Below are 19,477 nucleotides of genomic sequence, written 5' to 3'. Positions count from 1 at the left end.
TCTTCCACTCGCTGGTTCACTCCCCAGATGGCCTCAATGGCTAGGGCTGGGCCAGGCCAAAACCAGGAGCCAGGAGTTTCATCTGGGTCTCCCAAATGGGTGGCAGGGGCCCAAGGACTTGGGCCATCTTCTTTTGCTTTCCCAGGTGCCTTAGTAGGGAGCTGGATTGGCAGGAGAGCAGCTGGGCCATGACCCCAGGTCCACCTGCGATGTTGGCATTGCAGCAGCAGCTTAGCCTGCGGCACCACAATGCTGGCCCTGTTTTTCTTCTTTCTAAAATTTTTTTATAAAGGTTTTGTTTATTTATTTCAAAGGCAGAGTTACTTAGAGAAAGAGAGGGAGAAATCTTCCATCTGCTTGTTCTGGCATAGCAAGTGATGGCTTAATTGCTGCACCACAGTGCCAGCCCCTGAAATAAAGTTCTAATAGTTTCTTCCTGAACCTCAGTGGATTCTCTCTCTCTCTTTTTTTTTTTTTTTTTGGACAGAGTGGATAGTGATTGGTTCACCCTCCAATGGCTACTGCGGCCGGCTCATCACGCTGATCCGAAGCCAGGAGCCAGGTGCTTCTCCTGGTCTCCCATGCGGGTGCAGGGCCCAAGCACTTGGGCCATCCTCCACTGCCTTCCCGGGCCATAGCAGAGAGCTGGCCTGGAAGAGGGGCAACCGGGACTAGAACCCAGTGTGCTGGCGCCGCAAGGCAGAGTCTTTTTTTTTTTTTTAAAGATTTATGTATTTATTTTGAAAGACAGAGGCAGAGAGAGAGAGGTTTTCCATCCACTGGTTCACTCCTCAGATGGCTGCAATGGCCAGAGCTGCAACAGTCCGAAGCCAGGAGCTAGTAGCCTCTTCCGGGTCTCCCACACAGGTGCAGGGGCCCAAGGACTTGGGCCATCTTCCACTGCTTTTCCAGGCCATAGCAGAGAGCCCGATCAGAAGTAGAGGCACAGGGTCTCGAACTGGCGCCCATAGGGGATTCTGGCACTGCAGGTGGTGGCTTTAACCGCCATGCCACAGTGCCGGCCCCCAGTGGATTGTCTTAAAACTGCTACTCTAATCCACAAATATTCAGTCTGAGGATTGTCAAAGTGTCTGGCATTAGCATTCCTTTCAGGAAACTTGAAGAATCTGGTAAAATTGGAATGGATTTGAGATGCAGGTCCCACCTCTCATTGTTCATTTCCTTGTTACGATGCTTGTGTTGTGGTTGTGGAAAAGAATACCTTGTATGCATGAACTGCATATCCATCTGGAAGGTTACTCTTAGGTGGTTCAGGGAGAAATGTCTTTGAACTATGTTTGTAAACTTTCTGCAGATTTGATATTTCAAAGATAACAATGTTGGGCTGGCATCGTGGCTCAGTGGGCTAAGCTGCTGCTTGTGACAGCGCCATCTCCTGGTGGAGTGCCGATCTGAGTCCTGGCTGCTCTGCTCCAGCCCTGCCAATGCACCTAGGAAAGCAGCAGAGGATGTTCCAAGTACTTGACCCCCAGCCACCATGTCAGAGGCCTGGGTAGATTTCCTGGCCCGTGGCTTTGGCCTCGTCTAGACCCAGCTGTTGTGGCCATTTGAGGAGTGAACCAGCAGAATAGAGGATCAGTCTCTGTCTTTCCCTCTCTGTCTGTCACTCTGCTTTTCAAGTAAATAAATGTTAACAATGATAATTAGGGCCAGTGCTGTGGTGTAGCGGGTAAAGCTGCCGCCTGCAGTGTCAGCATCCCCTGTGGGCACCATTTTGAATCCTAGCTGCTCCACTTCTGATCCAGCTCTCTGCTGTGGCCTGGGAAAGCAGTAGAAGATGGCCCAAGTCCTTGGGCCCCTGCACCCGTGTGGGAGACCTGGAAGAAGCTCCTGGCTTTGTATTGGTGCAGCTCCAGCCATTGTGGCCAATTGGGGAGTGAACCAGCAGATGGAAAACCTCTCTCTCTCTCTCTCTCTCTCTCTCTCTCTCTCTCTGCCTCTCCTTCCTTCTCTCTCTGTGTAACTCTGACTTTCAAATAAATAAATCTTTTTTTAAAAAATGATAATTGTTTTTGAAATTGTTACAGTATAAAAGTGAGATGAAAATATATAGCTTTCAGTTTGGCAGCTCCACACTGTGGCTTTTAAAACACAAGTGGCTCTTGATTTTGGATACAAATTAAAAAGTAAAATTTGAGTTGATTGTGGGGGTAAAAAAAAACCAGAGCGTTCCTCTTAGTTACACACATCTCTCCTCCCACCAGAGCTGTGCAAGCTCGGGGCCCTAGATGCCCTCCTGGGGTTCACTGCCTGCTCTATTGCTTGAGAAAACAGAGGGAAGGAGTGGCCCCTTCCTGCGGTGTGTTGGTGGACCACTTGTTTCTGTTGATATTCAGCTTACACTAAGAGGATTTCTTGGCTATTCAGTTTCTGCCGATTAGAAGAAAGCACTTGTCTTATTCTGAGGCCGCTCTTGTTTTGAAGGTCATGGGCCATTTTCTCACATGTTTGATGGAAGATTTATTCCCCTCGCTCGTCCAGAGGTGAAGTGGACGGTACGTATGCACATACTCATTGCTCAAAGGGTCAAGAAGTCACTTAGTTCAATTCTGTTTGAATCCACTGCTGTATTATAATGTACATCCCTATCACAGCTTTCCAGATGCCTTCACATATATGTATGGATATACATACACACACATATATATGTACCGTGTGTGTATGGCTATACGTGTATTATATATGTGTATATGTATGTATGCGTGGGAATGTGTGAATGTTTTCATTTGATCCCCATAGTAGCATATAAGGAAGGAACTGTTAGCAACCCCTTTATTTTTATTTTAATTTTTTTAAAGATTTTTTTTTTTTTTTGACAGGCAGAGTGGACAGTGAGAGAGAGAGACAGAGAGAAAGGTCTTCCTTTTTGCCGTTGGTTCACCCTCCAATGGCCGCCGCGGTAGCGCGCTGCGGCCAGCGCACCGCGCTGATCTGATGGCAGGAACCAGGGGCTTCTCCTGGTCTCCCATGGGGTGCAGGGCCCAAGTACCTGGGCCATCCTCCACTGCACTCCCTGGCCACAGCAGAGAGCTGGCCTGGAAGAGGGGCAACCGGGACAGGATCGGTGCCCCTACCAGGACTAGAACCCGGTGTGCCGGCGCCGCAAGGCGGAGGATTAGCCTAGTGAGCCGCGGCGCTGGCCAGATTTATTTATTTTTAACTTGAGAGTCAGAGTTACACATAGAGAGGAGAGGCAGAGAGAGAGAGAGAGAGAGAGAGAATTTTCCATCCAATGGTTCACTCCCCAGTTGGCCACAACGGCAGGAGCTGTGGACTTGGGCCATCTTCCACTGCTATCCCAGGCCATAGCAGAGAGCTGGATCGGAAGTGGAGCAGCCGAGACTCAAACCGGCACTCATGTGGGATGCCGGCGCTTCAGGCCAGGGCGTTAATCCACTGTGCCACAGCTCCAGCCCCCAAAGCAACCCCTTTATTTTTAACTTTTATTTTCATTTTATTTGGAGAGACACAGAGAAAGAGATCTTCCTTCTACTGGTTTACTCCTCAAATGCCCACAACAGCGGGGCCTGGACCAGACCGTAGCCAGTAGTGTGATCTCGGTCCGTGTCTCCCATGTGAGTGGCAGGGACCCAAGCACTTAAGCCCTCATCTGCTGCCTCCCAGGCTGGGCATTAGCAGGAAGCTGGAAGTGAGAACAAAGCCAGAATTCTGCTGACACGAGATGCGGGCACCCCAGGCAGTGTCTTTACTGCTGTGCCACATGGCCATCCCCGTTATCTCCCTTTTTGCAAGTAGAGGAACTTGAAGCTCACTTGGGCGTGCTGACGTGCCAAACCCCACAAAGCCATTAAATGATGCAGCCAGCACAAGAAAGCCCTGTCTCCCTGTCCCCAAATTAGAGCTCTGTCTACACTGCCGCACTGCTGTGAAATAAACAAGAGGCCAGTTCTGGCTTTGACTCACTTGGTGGGACCATGAACTGATACCACCAAGTTTCTTCATGTAGATTAATCGAACTATTTTATAATTACGTGTTTGCAGGAGTCTTTCTCCTGTTTTTGGAATCACTGTTTGAGAAGTAAAATTACACCTCCCCGGTCCACCCCAGGAATAGGAAAGGGTATCGATGTATATTGAAAGCTTCAAACATGCCAGCCATTACTGCTCTCTGACTCTAAGATGTGTTTATTTATTTGAAAGTTCACTCTGCAAATGGCCGCAACAACCTGGACTGGGCCAAGACAAAGCCTGGAACTGGGAGCTCCATCGCAGTCTCTGTGTGGGTGCAGGGGCCCAGGAATTTGGGCCATTTCCTGCTGCTTTCCTAGTTGCGTTAGCAGGAAGCTGGATCAGAAGCAGAGCAGCCAGGATTCAAACCAGTGCTCTGACATGGGATGCCGGCTTTGCAGATGGTATCTTAACCCAATGTGCCACAGCTGCTCTTTTTTTTTTTTTTTTTTTCTTAAAGTATAATTCCTGGGGCCAGCACAATGGCGCAGCAGGTAAAGCCACTGCCTGCAGTGCCAGCATCCCACATGGGCGCTGGTTCCAGTCCCGACTGCTCCACTTCTAATCCAACCATCTGCTGTGGCCTCAGAAAGCAGTAGAAGATGGCCCAAGTCCTTGGACTTTGAGACCTGGGAGAAGCTCCTGGCTCTTGGCTTCGAATTGGCACAGCTCCAGCCATTGTGGCCATTTGGGGAGTGAACCAATGAATGGATTGAAGACCCTTCTCTCTCTCTCTCTCTCTCTCTCTGTCTCTGTCTCTCTCTCAAATTTATGTTTTCATTTCTCAGGTAAATTCTAGGAGTAGACTTGCCAGGTCACACAGATGCATGTTTAGTTAGAAGCTACCAGTTTCCAGTGCGTTTGCACCTTTCGCACTCTGCACCCGGGGGAGCTGCAGCTGTCACGCAGCCTCCCCAGCCCGGCGAGTGGAGGCGGCGTCTTGCGGCTGCATTTGCATTTTCTGGTCTATCCGGACACCACTTCCTGCACAGGCTGCTTCGCACTTGGTTATTTATGTACCTGCTTGTGAGTCCTCTCAGTGTGCGGCTCGTCTTCCCCTTTCATTACTGATGTGTAGGACTGTATACGTACACACATGTATACCTGTGTTCACACACAGTTCGGAATATGTACTGTGAATATTTTTCCCCAGTGTCTGGCTTGGAAATTCCGTTTTTTAATAGCTTCTTTTGAGAACCGGAAGTTTTAAGTTCCCACAGTACTCCGGGTACTCAGGCTGGTGAAGTGGACAGTGTCTCAGAAGTCTCGCTGCCTGGGGGGCTGCTCTCGGGTAAGAGCCGTGAGACTGGACTTGGTCTGAGGCCTTTCTCTTCCAAGAGTTGGCACTCTGCTTTCTGTTTTTCTCCAGGACCTTCTCGAAGGAACCTAGAGTTTTTAGTGGTTTCCCTAGCAGGGAGGAGCTAATAGTATTTATTTATTTGAAAGTTAGAGTTACACAGAGAGAGAAGGAGAGGCAGAGAAAGAGAGAAAGAGAGAGAGAGAGTCTTCCATCCCCTGGCTCACTCCCCAGTTGGCCGCAACGGCCAGAGCTGCGCCGATCCAAAGCCAGGAGCCAGGAGATTCTTCCCAGTCTCCCACGTGGGTACAGGGGCCCAAGGACTTGGGTCATCTTCTGCTGTCCCAGGCCATAGCAGAGAGCTGGATCGGAAGTGGAGCAGCCAGGTCTCGAACCGGCGCCCATATGGGATGCCAGCACTGGAGGCAGCGGCTTTACCCGCTATGCCACAGTGCTGGCCCCTTAAGTCTTTTTTTATAAACATTTTACCTTTCACATTTATGCCTTAACTCATGTGGGATTTATTTTTCTATGTGTAAATAATAATTTCTAATACAGATTTCTGATTTCTTTTGTGTGGATAATTATTTATTGAATCACTAATCCTTTGCTCTATGACCCATAACTCCAACTCCCAACATTTCTTTTTAAAGATAAGCAGTATGTCTTTTAAAAAGATTTGTTTATTTGAAAGGCAGAGCGATAACAGAGAGAGAGAGAGAGAGAGAGAGAGACAGAGAGAGAGATACCTTCCATCCACTGATTTCGCTCCACAAATGGCCAGGACTGGGCTAGACTAGCCTCCAAAGCCAGGAGCCTGGTGCTCCAACCTGGTCTCCCAGTGGTAAGGAAGTAGACTGGCAGAGGAGGAGTGTAGACCGTAAACAACACTCCTATAGTGGGCGCTGGCGAGCACAAGTGGTGGTTTAACCCCCGTGGCACACCGCGGGCCCCAATTTTCTAATTTATAGACTTTGTTTCAGATATCGCCAGTTGTCCATGTGGGTACAGGGCCCAGTCCAGGATCAGGCATTTACTTGTGTTTGGCTGCCATTTCTCTGTAGTTTCCTTTGATCCAGAACAGCCCCTCAGTCTCCGTGTCTCATAGCCGTGTCATTGTTGCAAGGTGCCGTCAGCTCTTGTCCCCAACGATGCATTTCAGGCAGAACGTCCCAGAACTGACGTGATCTTTCTGTGTCACAACCCAGGCGCGGGAAACTCATTTGAGCCATTACTGGGGACGGTAACTTTGATCACTTGGTTAATGCAAGGTCTGCCGTTTCCTCTACTGGCAAGTTACTGTTTTTCCTCTCTGTAATTAATATGTATCTTGATTCAATTTAAAATATTTGTAGGTCTCTTCAGATTTTGTTTTCTTTTTATCTTCAGTTATTTTTAGGAAGATGAGATAGGAAGACTTCTCAAAGGAGTTGATTTTTTTTTAAAAGATTTATCCATTTCTTTGAGAGGCAGAGTTAGAGAGAGAGAGAGGGAGGGAGAGACAGAGTGAGAAGTCTTCCATCAGCTGGTTCACTCCCCATATGGCTCAACATTTGGAGCTGGGATGATCCAAAGCCAGGAGCTTCTTCCGGGTCTCCACGCAGGTGCAGGGGCTCAAGGACTTGGGCCATCTTCCACTGCTTTCCCAGGCCACAGCAGAGAGCTGTCTTGGAAGTGGAGCAGCTGGGACTTAAACTAGTGCCCCTATGGGATGCCGGTGCCCATATGGGTAAAGGTAGAGGCTTTACCCATTATGCCACAGTGCTGGCCCTGAGTTATTTGATTTCAACAGTGATTATAAATGAGTAAGCAGAGACACTTGAGCAAATTGACCCCAATTAGTGACTTTATCCATGTGACTTTTAGAGCTCTGATATATTTTTGCTTTTGCTGGCTTGCTTGCAGTTATGTCCTTTACCACTAGAGGGCAGTGTTAACTGTCTTAGAACTTCAGATGTTCTCAGGCTGCTGAAAAAACGGAATTAAATTGTGTAGTGGTATTTCTTTAAATGAGATTCTACCTGTATGACGTGGTAAAATTCTTCCAGGCACTTTGAATTATTGTATCTCATCATGTACTCAATCTATTTATGAAATAATGAACATGGCTTATGAAAGTTTGGTAGAACATAAAATACTGACAAATTTGACAGATTTTTAAAAATGTCTACAGCTGTAGACAAAGTTGGACACTAGATAACTAACATGCACATTTACGAGGAATCAAGAATGGTTTTGGTAACCCGACACCTGGTGGGTGGAGCTCCTAACAGGCCCTGTTCTGCCTTTCCCCAGCACGAGCAGGGCTCAGTGGAGATGTTCGAGCACCTGGTGAGCGCTAACGGGCTCAGAGCTGTCATGGAGCACTACGGTCTCGTCCCTGAAGAAGATATTTGCTTCATCAAGGAGCAAATCAAAGGGCCGCTTGAGTCGCCCGACGACGAGGCCTCGGTACGTGGTGGACGGCGGGAGCCGCACTGCTTTCCGTCTGTTTCCTTGGCTGTTGGGGACCAGGTGAAAAAATGTGTTAGATATTTCTACCGTTTCATGTAAGACAGTGAAAGACATTCCTTCCTACCACTTTTAACTGAGCTCTTTGGTGTCACCCTCCAAATTGGAAATATTTGTAAGGCCCTTTTAAATGAGCATGTTCGCTGTATTCTGTATAGAAACCTAAGGTAACTGGGCCGGCGCCATGGCTCAACAGGCTAATCCTCCACCTAGCGGCGCCGGCACACCAGGTTCTAGTCCCGGTCGGGGCACCGGATTCTGTCCCGGTTGCCCCTCTTCCAGTCTAGCTCTCTGCTGTGGCCCGGGAGTGCAGTGGAGGATGGCCCAAGTGCTTGGGCCCTGCACCCCATGGGAGACCAGGATAGGCACCTGACTCCTGCCTTTGGATCAGTACAGTGCGCTGGCCACAGCATGGCGGCCATTGGAGGGTGAACCAACAGCAAAAAGGAAGACCTTTCTCTTTCTCTCTCTCTCTCTCACTGTCCACTCTGCCTGTCAACAAAAAAAAAAAAAAAAAGAAACCTAAGGTAACTGTGACTGGAACTGTGAAAGTGTGCGTCCAGTTATTCCATTAAAATTAACACTTGAAACATTTAGATATGTGAAGGCCTAGAGAAAAATGGAGCTGCTGCAGAGGGCAATCTGTTCTGTTTTCTTTTTGATCTTTTGTGTTTAAAAATGTATTTATTTATTTATTTTGAAAAGCAGAGAGAGATCTTCCATCCACTGGTTCACTCCCCAAATGACTGCAACAGCCAGAGCTGGGCCAGGGTCGGGCCAAGCTGATACCAAGAGCCCAGAACTCCATCCAGGCCTCACACGTTCACGTTGGTAGCAGGGACTCTTTTTTTTTTTTTTTTTTTTTTTAATTTTTTTTTTTTTCTTCTTCATTTATTTGAAAGGCAGAGTTACAGAGAGAAAGAAAGAAAGATCCATTTGTTGGTTCACCCTCAAATGACCGCAATGGCCAGAGTTCACCAGCTCAAAGCCAGGGGCCTGTAACTCCATTAGGCTCTCCCACATGGGGAGCAGGGGCCAAAGGACTTGAACCATCTGCTGCTGCTCTCCCAGGTGCGTTAGCAGGAAGGTGGATTGGAAGTGGATCAGCCGAGTCTCAAACCCCTGGGGGCATCACAGGTGGTGGCTTATCCCGTTGTTGCCACGACACCCGCCCTGGGACTCACATGCTTGAAGCAGCTGAATCAGAAGCAGAACAACAAAGGCTAGAACCAGTCCCCAGCTGCAGCTCAGGGTGCTGTGCCAAATGCCCACACCTTTTTTTTTTTTTTAATAAAAAAATAAGTTTGGAAAATAATTTTCTCCTGAGGTTTTTAGGGTTATTTTTTTCCCACAGTATATTTGAGTATACTTGTAAGATGTGAGATAAAGAAAAGGACTTTTCAGTAAATGTCCTGTTTCCAAAATTGAACTCAGATGCTTTGATATCACTTATATTAGTTGTTCAGAATACATAAATTCAAGGATCATCATTTAAAGAATGTTCTTTTTTATAGATTGTATTTATTTATTTGAGAGGTAGAGTTACAGACAGAGGGAGAGACAGAGAGAAAGGTCTCCCATCTGCTGGTTCACTTGCCAATTGGCTACAAGACCTGGAGCTGGAGCCGGCGCCGCGGCTCAATAGGCTAATCCTCCGCCTTGCGGCGCCGGCACACCGGGTTCTAGTCCCGGTTGGGGTGCCGGATTCTGTCCCGGTTGCCACTCTTCCAGGCCAGCTCTCTGCTATGGCCTGGGAAGGCAGTGGAGGATGGCCCAAGTGCTTGGGCCCTGCACCTGCATGGGAGACCAGGAGAAGCACCTGACTCCTGCCTTTGGATCAGCACGGTGCGCCGGCCACAGCAGCCATTGGAGGGTGAACCAACGGCAAAAGGAAGACCTTTCTCTCCATCTCTCTCTCACTGTCCACTCTGCCTGTCAAAAATTTAAAAAAAAAAAAAAAAGCTGGAGCTGGGCCAACCTGAGGTCAGGAACCAGGAGCTTCTTCTGGGTCTCCCACATGGGTGCAGGAGCCCAAGCCCTTGGGCCATATTCTGCTAGTTTCCCAGGCCTTATCAGGGAGCTGGATCAGAAGAGGAGCAGCCAGGACACAAGCCAGCACCCATATGGGATGCCAGCACTGCAGGCAGAGGCTTAGCCCACTATGCCATAGCGCTGGCCCCCAAAAATATGTGTTTTTTTTTTTAGGATTTATTTATTTATATGAAAGAGTTACACAGAGAGAGAAGGAGAGTCAGAGAGAAAGAGAGAGAGGTCTTCCATCCGCTGGTTCACTCCTCAGTTGGCCACAATGGCCAGAGCTGCACCGATCCAAAGCCAGGAGCCAGGAGCTTCTTCCATGTCTCCCACTCAGGTGCAGGGGCCCAAGGACTTGAACTGGCACCCATATGGGATGCCGGCACTGGAGGCAGCAGCTTTACCCACTATGCCACAGTGCCAGCCCCCAAAATATGTTGTTCTTACTAGTTCAAAATTTGATCTTATATCTTCAAAGAACTTAAATCAAGACATTGTTGTTGGCCGGCTCCGCGGCTCACTAGGCTAATCCTCCGCCTTGCGGCGCCGGCACACCAGGTTCTAGTCCCGGTCGGGGCACCGATCCTGTCCCGGTTGCCCCTCTTCCAGGCCAGCTCTCTGCTGTGGCCAGGGAGTGCACTGGAGGATGGCCCAAGTGCTTGGGCCCTGCACCCCATGGGAGACCAGGAGAAGCACCTGGCTCCTGCCATCGGATCAGCGCGGTGCGCCGGCTGCAGCACGCCTACCGCGGCGGCCATTGGAGGGTGAACCAACGGCAAAAGGAAAACCTTTCTCTCTGTCTCTCTCTCTCACTGTCCACTCTGCCTGTCAAAAAAAAAAAAAAAAAAGACGTTGTTGTAAAATTGCCGTGACCCTTGCAGTGGCACTAAAGGTGAGTAGGAACAGGACGCCATGTCCCAGTGCTTCTTTCCTGGTTGCATTAGTTTAGGGCTCAAGCAGAGGCGGGAAGAGTGGGACCAGCTCCCTTCTCTCCCGCTGCCCGTCGGCCGTTCATAGTTTGCAGGTCCATGTCGTCGCTCTGCTGCACACAGGTTTGCTGCCCCTCCTACACGTCCAATGTGTGTTGTTTTTGTTTCTGTCCTGTCTTCCAGTGGCCCTATAAAGGCCGCCCTAGAGAGAAGAGCTTCCTGTATGAGATTGTGGCCAACAAGCGAAATGGCATCGATGTTGACAAATGGGATTATTTTGCCAGGTAGGCCCTGAGCCCTTCGGAAAGGTTGGCCGCGGCTCTTGGTAGATTTCGTGTTGGTGTTGCAAGTGCAGCTGTGCTGACACTGCTGTCTGCTCCGGCCTCTTCCTAGGGACTGCCATCACCTGGGAATCCAGAACAACTTCGACCACAAGCGCTTCATCAAGTTTGCCCGCGTCTTAGAAGTGGAGAATAAGAAGCGGATTTGTACCAGAGACAAGGTGAGTGTGTCCAGGGGACAAGTGAGAGCCCAGCTCCTGGTCTGAAATCTGGACGTAGGCATTCAACAGCCTGGAAAGACTGGTTGGAAGCGTGAACCCCTGTACTTACTATGTATTTGTAAGTACGAGAAGGCTCTTCTCACCTCTACTGCAGTGCTAATAGTGAGACACTTTAAACCTACGCTTACTTTTTTTTTTTTTTTTTTTTTTGACAGGCAGAGTGGACAGTGAGAGAGAGATAGAGAGAAAGGTCTTCCTTTTGCCGTTGGTTCACCCTCCAATGGCCGCCGCGGTAGCGCGCTGCGGCCGGCGCACCGCGCTGTTCCGATGGCAGGAGCCAGGTGCTTCTCCTGGTCTCCCATGGGGTGCAGGGCCCAAGCACTTGGGCCATCCTCCAGTGCACTCCCTGGCCACAGCAGAGAGCTGGCCTGGAAGAGGGGCAACCGGGACAGGATCGGTGCCCCGACCGGGACTAGAACCCGGTGTGCCGGCGCCGCAAGGCGGAGGATTAGCCTGTTGAGCCACAGCGCCGGCCTCCTACGCTTACTTTTATCCTGTGCTGGGCACTATCTCACGTGCCCAATCCTCAGGACCCTGTGAGACAGACACTATTACTACATCATTTAGAACGTGAGTGATCTGAGGCCCAGAGAGTGGCAGAGCTGGAATTTCATCCCCAGAAAGATCATTCCAGAATGTTCCGGGATAGCTGAAGTCTGATGACAGGTAGCTGACGGGGTGGCACAGTGTTGTGGCACGGAATAAGGAGCACACACAGAGCCCCAGTTTGCTGAAGTTATTGTAGTGCTCAAAGATGTGTTTGCGGTGGGCATTTGGCACAGCCACCAAGACGCCCTGTGGGATGCCCACATCCTACACGTGGGGGCTGATACACAGCAGGTGATGCTCAGGCACTTGGGTCTCCCCTGCAGGTGGGAGACTCAGCCTTCTACCTAGCTCAGCCCCAGCTGTGTCAGACATTTAAGGAATGGGCCAGCACGTGGACAGCCTGTTTCTGTCTCTGCTCTTTCTGCTCTTTCACGTAAATAAATTCGATCATTTAAAAAAAAAATGTGCTTAAGATACCTAAGGCAAAACCTGTCACAGAGTTAGAACACACAGTAGACTTTAGTTTAGTTTACTAAGAGTGAACTTTGTGTTTACTAGCCCGCCTGCCTGTTTGGGTAGTGGGTTCAGTGGTCTAGGAACTGGCCTGGCACGCAGCCCGCCTGCCAGCTGCTCACCACCACCCCTACCCCCGTCTCCTGGTGAGGATCCGTCTCCATGAACGTGTGTTGCATGTTTTCCCGCAGGAGGTTGGGAATCTCTATGACATGTTCCACACGCGCTACTCCTTACACCGCAGAGCCTACCAGCACAAGGTTGGCAACATCATCGACACGATGTAAGCACATTGCATCACTCCCCTGTGGCCTTTCCCTGAGGATCTGCGGAGATAGCAGTCAGCCCCGAGCGGAGCTGAGATTTTAAAATTCAAGGGAATTTAAATGAGTAAGCCTAGGGTGGTTGCCTTAAAAAAAAAAATCTACCATCAAGTAAACTTAGTTGGAGCAGGAGGAGGAAAACAGACAAGGGGTAGATGAAGGGGAGGGGGCTCGGCTCAGGTTCTTGAGGTCCCCGTCCCACCGTGGTCCTCCGGGTGGTGGGCCGTGTGCCATGTGCTGTGAATCACTGATCTTCTGGGACTAGTGATGGGAAGTTATGGTGAGGATGAGGATCCACGTCTGTCCTTGTGCCATCCAATGTTTATCAAAAGCCGTGGCACAAGTAAAACCTCCTGGAACGTTCCCTCTACTCAGAAGCATACAGAAAACTACAGCCAGAACCATGAGTAACTCGGGGACCCACACGGAGTTATCAGACACGGGGACAAGTTGCTTAATTCCGTGTTTCTAAAGTAGCTTTCGCTTGACTTATTTTAAACCTCTCGTATTCGTTTTTGTATTTGTGTTAAGAAAGAGTCTTGCCCTTTCAGTTTTTCTCCATCCGTTGTCACGAGCAGAGTCGTTGGGATGCCGTTTCCCCTGTCTGTAGTTTCTGTTTGGTGCAGCTAATCCAGGAAGTCAGATCTCGCTTCAAAGCCTGGCACTGCTTCCTCTTAACTCTGTTAAATGGAAACTACTTCATTGCTGCATTTCTGCAAAGTCTCTTACAGGTGGGCGGCCACAGTAAACGAGAGAACGTGGCTGGAGCCCTGACGCGGTGCTGGCACCCAGCACGCACAGCGTACCGCAGGCCACCATGCGCTTACTTAGTATGATTGAGAGGCAGGTGTCTTATCAAACATCGCACCCTAAGATTGCTTTTCCTTAAGGAAGGTATAAAGCAAAGATTGGAAATTTCTGTAAGTGTAGCTGTTCCCAAAACGTGCTTTAGGATTACAGATGCTCTCCTCAAGGCGGACCCCTACATAAAGATCACAGGTGCAGCCGGAAAGACGTACAGCATTTCCACGGCCATCGAGGACATGGAAGCCTTCACCAAGCTCACAGGTGAGGCCTGCGTGCCGGAGGTGGCTCCTCTCCGAGCTTGAGCTGTCCCTGCATTGCACAGGAGTTACTTCCCATTCGCACGTGTTTTGGTTTTCCAGATGATTATATACTTTTGGATTTGAGTTTTACCTCTGTCTTATACTAACAAGTGACCCTGGCAATGTAATTTAACCTCTTTGAAATTTGAATTCCTTGTCTGCAAGATGAGGGTAGTGATATCTCTCACAGGTTTGTCATGTACTCAAATGAGGCGTAGCACCCAGGAGAGAGTCGGCACGTAACTGCTCAGCATTCTCTATTGTTTAGCTTGTACTACACCTGAACTACTACCAGATAATGTCCAAAAAGAAGAAATACCCGCTTTCCCGTATTTTCAGTGGAAAATTCAGATGTCGGGGACGTCTCTATACTTACGAGGAGCAGCGTCTGCCGCTTAGGGTGGGAAGGAAAGTGATTAGACTTGGCACTGCTTCTCCCATCCGGGAAAGTGTGCGGTGAAGAGTAAAGATCAGTAAAGCAACAGAAGCCGCCGCGGGTTAGGCCGCCACTTGCTGTACCTGCGTTCCTATTGGAGTCCTGGCTGCTCTGCTTCCAATCAGCTCCCTGCTAGTGCAGCTGGGAAGGCGGTGGAAGACGGTCCAAGTGCTTGGGTCTCTGCCAACTGCGTGGGAGACCAGGATGGAGTTCCTGGTTCCTGGTTTCCACCTGGTCCAAACCCAGCCACTGTGGCCATTTGGAGAGAGAAGCAGCAAAAGGAAGGGGTGTGTGCGTGTGTGTGTGTGTGTGTGTGTTGCTCTACCTTTCAAATAAATAAATAAAAGTAAACTTTAAAAAAAGAAAAATAAGGCCGGTGCCGCGGCTCACTAGGCTAATCCTCCGCCTTGCAGCGCCGGCACACCGGGTTCTAGTCCCGGTCAGGGCGCCGGATTCTATCCCAGTTGGCCCTCTTCCAGGCCAGCTCTCTGCTGTGGCCCAAGAGTGCAGTGGAGGATGGCCCAAGTGCTTGGGCCCTGCACCTCATGGGAGACCAGGAGAAGCACCTGGCTCCTGCCATCGGATCAGTGCGGTGCGCCGGCCGCAGCGCGCCGGCCGCGGCGGCCATTGGAAGGTGAACCAACAGCAAAAAGGAAGACCTTTCTCTCTGTCTCTCTCACTGTCCACTCTGCCTGTCAAAAAAGAAAAAAAAGAAAAATAAGCCACATGACCTAAGACATAGCTGAATCACTCTGCGGTAGCTTCTTGTCTCAGTAGTGGTCCCAGCATGGCCAGGGTGCCAGTCGCACACTTTCTTTCTTTTTTTTTTTTTTTAAGATTTATTTTAATTATTTGAAAGAGTTACAGAGAGAGGTAGAGACAGAGAGAGAGGTCTTCCATCCGTTGGTTCACTCCCCAGATGGCTGCAACAGCTGGAGCTGTGCCGATCTGAAGCCAGGAGCCAGGAGCTAATTCCTGGTCTCCCACATGGGTGCAGGGGCCCAAGGACTTGGGCCGTCTTCTACTGCTTTCCCAGGCTATAGCAGAGAGCTGGATTGGAAGAGGAGCAGCCGGGACTAGAATTGGCACCTATATGGAATGCTAGCGCTTCAGGCCAGGGCTTTAACCAGCTGCACCACAGCGCTGGCCCTGATGCTCATATTTTTAATCATTTTCTAGCCATCACTAAATAAAAAATTAGAGAAATACTAACTCTTATTAAATATCTGTGCACAGTGAGACTATATCAGTGTTTAAGGTTTATAATGTAACACCTGAATTGACATCTTGCTTGTTAATTTGTCTAATTTAGGTTGGATTGATGTCAGAGTTCAGGGGATGAGGTCATTGTTTTGATGTTTTGTTGTCACAGCATCATAGATAGCATCGTAGAGAACTAGTCTGTCCTCGCTATGTTGATAGGACTAGAGAAGGCTGTGAGAACAATCCGAGCAAGGTGGTGTATTTTTCATTTCTATCCATAGTGAAGTGATACTGTATTTTGATGTTATCTTCAGCCCTTCACGAGAAACCAGTTCTAAAAATTCACCCTGAAGTTATGTTTACGTTGAGACTTTCTTTGTGGAAAGACACAAATTCTGGATTTTATGCACTTTAGGGTTAACTGACAAAGTAATGTGAAGCTATCCCATTTTAATAGGCCCCTGCAGTGCCCATAGGCCACAGCTGTCACTCATGGCTCCATGCACCCACGCGGCTTTTTTGCTGTCCTGCGAGGCAAGTGCACTGACCATGGCCTCGGGTACCGCAGCAGCGTCACACTGTTGAGAATGGTTTCCAGTGCCTGCCGTCCATCGCCATCCTTATCTGTAGCAAGGTTAACAGTCTCCAGTCAGGCACCGTCCTGTAGGTCACAAACACTCTGGTGGCAGCGATGGGAACTTGCCTTGCCTCATCTACTCCGGACAGAAGAATCCCAGACAGGAGATGAGGTCACATTTTTGTTCTCTAGCTACAAGAGTAGAAGAACAGCATGTGACCTGTACAGCTCTCTTCATTTAATATGGGGCAGTCTTACATTTCTTGCATATTATCATTTTTAAAAAATATTTATTTATTTGAAAAGCAGAGTGCCAGAGAGAGAGAGACAAAGTAAACCATCTGCTGGTTTACTCCCCAAATGCCCACAGTGACCAGGCCAAAGCCAAGAGCCAGGAACTCCATCTGGGTCTCCTACATGGATGGCTGAACCCAAGTACTTGAGCCGTCGTCTGTTGCCTCCCAGGAAGCTGGGTCAAAGCAGAGTGCTGGGGATGTGGCCTTGCACTCGGCAGGGGTGTGGCATCCCCAGCAGTGTCCCTGTGCTTGTGCCTGTCCCCTCGCATATGATCCTGAGCGGTCACACAGTCTTCTTGTCCTCAGCGACCTTGGAGGAGCAGGACTGCAAGGATCCAAGTTGGCTCAGCTTATGTTTAAGAATCTGAAGTTTTGGGACCAGTGCTAGTAACGCGGTGATACAGTGGGTTAAACCACCAGTTGCAGTGCCAGCATCCCAAATTGGAGCACCAGTTCCAGTCCTGGCTGCTCCGCTTCCAATCTGGCTCCCTGCTAATGTGCCTGGGGAGACAATGGAAGGAAGTGCTTGGGCCTCTGCCACTCATGTAGGAGACCAGGGTGGAGTTCCTGGCTCCTGACTTTGGCCTGGCCCAGCCCTGGTTTGCGGCCGTTTGGCGAGTGTAGCAGTAGATGGAAGATGTCTGTTTCTCTCTCCTTTCTGTCTCTCACTCTGCCTTTCAAATAAATAAAAAACTTAAAAAAATAAAAATCTTAACTTCATATATATCTATTTGTTTTTTAGAATGTTTTTCCATGTTTCATTGTGAAATATTAAGAACATACAGTAATGAGCAGTGAATTTTATAGTGAGGATACAGACAAGGTCAAAGTGTGGGCCAATTTACAAAATTACCTGCACTTTTCTCAAGAGTCAGCATCATAAAAGATAAGAGAATTATCTCCTAAAGATTTACTTATTTATTTGAAAGAGTTACAGAGAGGCAGAGGCAGAGAGAGGGAGAGGTCTTCCACCTGCTGGTTCACTCCCCTATTGGCCGCAATGGCTGGAGCTGCGCCCATCCGAAGCCAGGGACTTCTTCCAGGTCTCCCACATGGGTGCAGGGGCCCAAGGACTTAGGCCATAGCAGAGAGCTGGATGGGAAGTGGAGCAGCTGGGGCTAGAACTGGTGCCCATATGGGATGCCGGCACTGCAGGCAGTGGCTTTACCCCCTACGCCACAGCGCCGGCCCGTCATTTTCTTTTGAAAACAAAACTTAGCAACAGAGCAGTGCCGTCTGTGTACTCGTCGCCCAGCTCAGCAACAGAGCAGTGCCATCTGTGTACTCGTCGCCCAGCTCAGCAGCCGCTGAATGCGGTGCAGTCTTGTTTTACCTCCGTGCTTCCCACTCACACACACAGTCCCTGAAGTGAATCCAGACAGCAGACTTTCCCACATCAGTCGTCTTTGTTTTAATTTCACGGTGCTGACGGCGTCATGTGCCTGCATTTGTATACCGCTTCTTGGAATTGTCAGAGAGACAGCAGGATGTAACTCTTTAGATCTCGTTTTCATTTCCTATCACTGGAATTTCATCCACTCGACAGATAACATTTATCTGGAGATCTTATACTCCACGGATCCCAAATTGGCTGCGGCACAAGAGGTTCTAAGAAATATTGAATACCGCAAGCTCTACAAGTACGTGGGCGAGACCCAGCCGGGGAGCCCGGAGAAAAAGCTTAAGAAGGTGAGTTGGGAGGCATCCGTCCACTGCTGAGAGCTGGTCACGAGCTGTGTCCCCGGGGAAGCCGTTAGCCCAGCCCGGCCTGGGACTGTGAGCTGTGTCCCCGGGGGAGCCGTTAGCCCAGCCCAGCCCGGGACTGTGAGCTGTGTCCCTGGGGAAGCCGTTAGCCCAGCCCGGCCCGGGACTGTGAGCTCGTCACAGTTCTTTTCAGTTCGGCTTTACAGAAATGCAGTATGTTCAGGTCTATTTCACAAATGGGGACACTGAGGCCAGGGTGAGGTTAAAGAGCGTGTTCATGGAAGCACAGGAGTCAAACCCAGAGCTGCCTGACTCCAGACCTTCGCGTTCCCATCCCTGAAGTGAGCAGGGCCTCGAGGTTTGTCCTGACCCAGGCTCAGGAAAACCAGTAGAAGGTGGAGGACGCTCCTGCCTCCGTTCACGATCTCCCTCTGCCTCCTGTGGAAGTTTCTCTGTGCCCCAAAGCCACATAGGAGTGGGGTGACAAGCACACCCCTCAACCACTGCTGGGGTTACACTTGCTCCTGCTCTGTCAGTAGGTTAATGCTGCATTTTTCTCAAAATGAAAATAACTCTACAAACATGCTACAGGTGGGGGCTGTATTTGTTAAGAACGCCTCTAGCTATTTCTGTAGTTAAGCGCCGTCCCAGAGGGGACCCGTTCACGGCACAAACACCCGGTGCCGAAGCGCTGGGTTCTAACACGGGACTCCCGTCCTCTCCAGGAAGACTACGAACAGCTTCCCAAGGAGGTCGCCGACGCCAAGCCTAGCGACGTGCCGCTGGAGGCTGAGATGAAGGCAGAAGATTTCATCGTGGACGTAAGTGGCTAGGCCGGGGATTTCCCGAAGGCGAAATCGTTCAGGATAGAGCGCCTCCTGTTAGAAAACTCGCACTCGTTTATTATGGAAACCTGGGGAAGCACGGAAAGGCAGAAGGGATCCACCTGTGGCTCAGCGAACCAGCGTTAGTGACCAGTTTTCAGATGGCGTGGTGCGGCAGGTTCGGCTGCCACTTGCGGTGCCAGCACCCCGTGTCGGCAGACACTCCCAGTCGTTCCCGTGTAGGGGTGCTGGTTGGAGTGTGACTACTCCATTTCTAATACAGCTTCCTGTTAATGCACCTGAGAAGGCAGAAGATGCCCCAGATGCTTGGGCCCCTGCCACCAGAGTGGGAGACCAGGATGGAGCTCTTGGCTCCTGGCTTCGGACTAGCACAGGCCTGGCTGTTGCAGCCATCTGGGGACTGAACCAGAAGGTGGAAGATTCTCTTTCTCTTTCTCTTTCTCTCTCTCCCCCTCCCTCTCTCCCCCTCCCTCTCTCCCTCTCCCCCCCCACCTTTTCCTCTCTCTCTATTGCTTTCTGCCTTTCAAATTAAATAAATAAATAAATAGTTCTTTAAAATAATAATAAAAGCTGCTTTGGGGTATTTTGCCAATATTTTTAAT

The 19,477-nt window shown here is 49.7% G+C and overlaps 1 protein-coding gene across 4 annotated transcripts in view; it reads left to right on the top strand.

The window, feature by feature from the left end:
• Nucleotides 1-19,477, top strand: part of SAMHD1 (SAM and HD domain containing deoxynucleoside triphosphate triphosphohydrolase 1) — a 56,075-nt gene that overhangs the window by 26,582 nt on the left and 10,016 nt on the right. For 2 of the 4 annotated variants that reach the window (XM_062204162.1, XM_062204164.1), the window contains 8 exons: nucleotides 2,446-2,516; nucleotides 7,583-7,801; nucleotides 10,945-11,045; nucleotides 11,155-11,263; nucleotides 12,577-12,668; nucleotides 13,661-13,776; nucleotides 17,873-18,015; nucleotides 18,756-18,851. In XM_062204162.1, the coding sequence (XP_062060146.1) occupies nucleotides 2,446-2,516; nucleotides 7,583-7,801; nucleotides 10,945-11,045; nucleotides 11,155-11,263; nucleotides 12,577-12,668; nucleotides 13,661-13,776; nucleotides 17,873-18,015; nucleotides 18,756-18,851 (947 nt within the window). The remainder of the gene's footprint in view (nucleotides 1-2,445; nucleotides 2,517-7,582; nucleotides 7,802-10,944; nucleotides 11,046-11,154; nucleotides 11,264-12,576; nucleotides 12,669-13,660; nucleotides 13,777-17,872; nucleotides 18,016-18,755; nucleotides 18,852-19,477) is intronic. The other 2 variants (XM_062204163.1, XM_062204165.1) reach the window with 2 other exon arrangements.

This window comes from Lepus europaeus, chromosome 10, assembly GCF_033115175.1.
Source record: "Lepus europaeus isolate LE1 chromosome 10, mLepTim1.pri, whole genome shotgun sequence".
NCBI lineage: Eukaryota > Metazoa > Chordata > Mammalia > Lagomorpha > Leporidae > Lepus > Lepus europaeus.
Note: the sequence above shows the minus strand (reverse complement) of the source record. Positions and strands in the feature narration are given on the sequence as shown.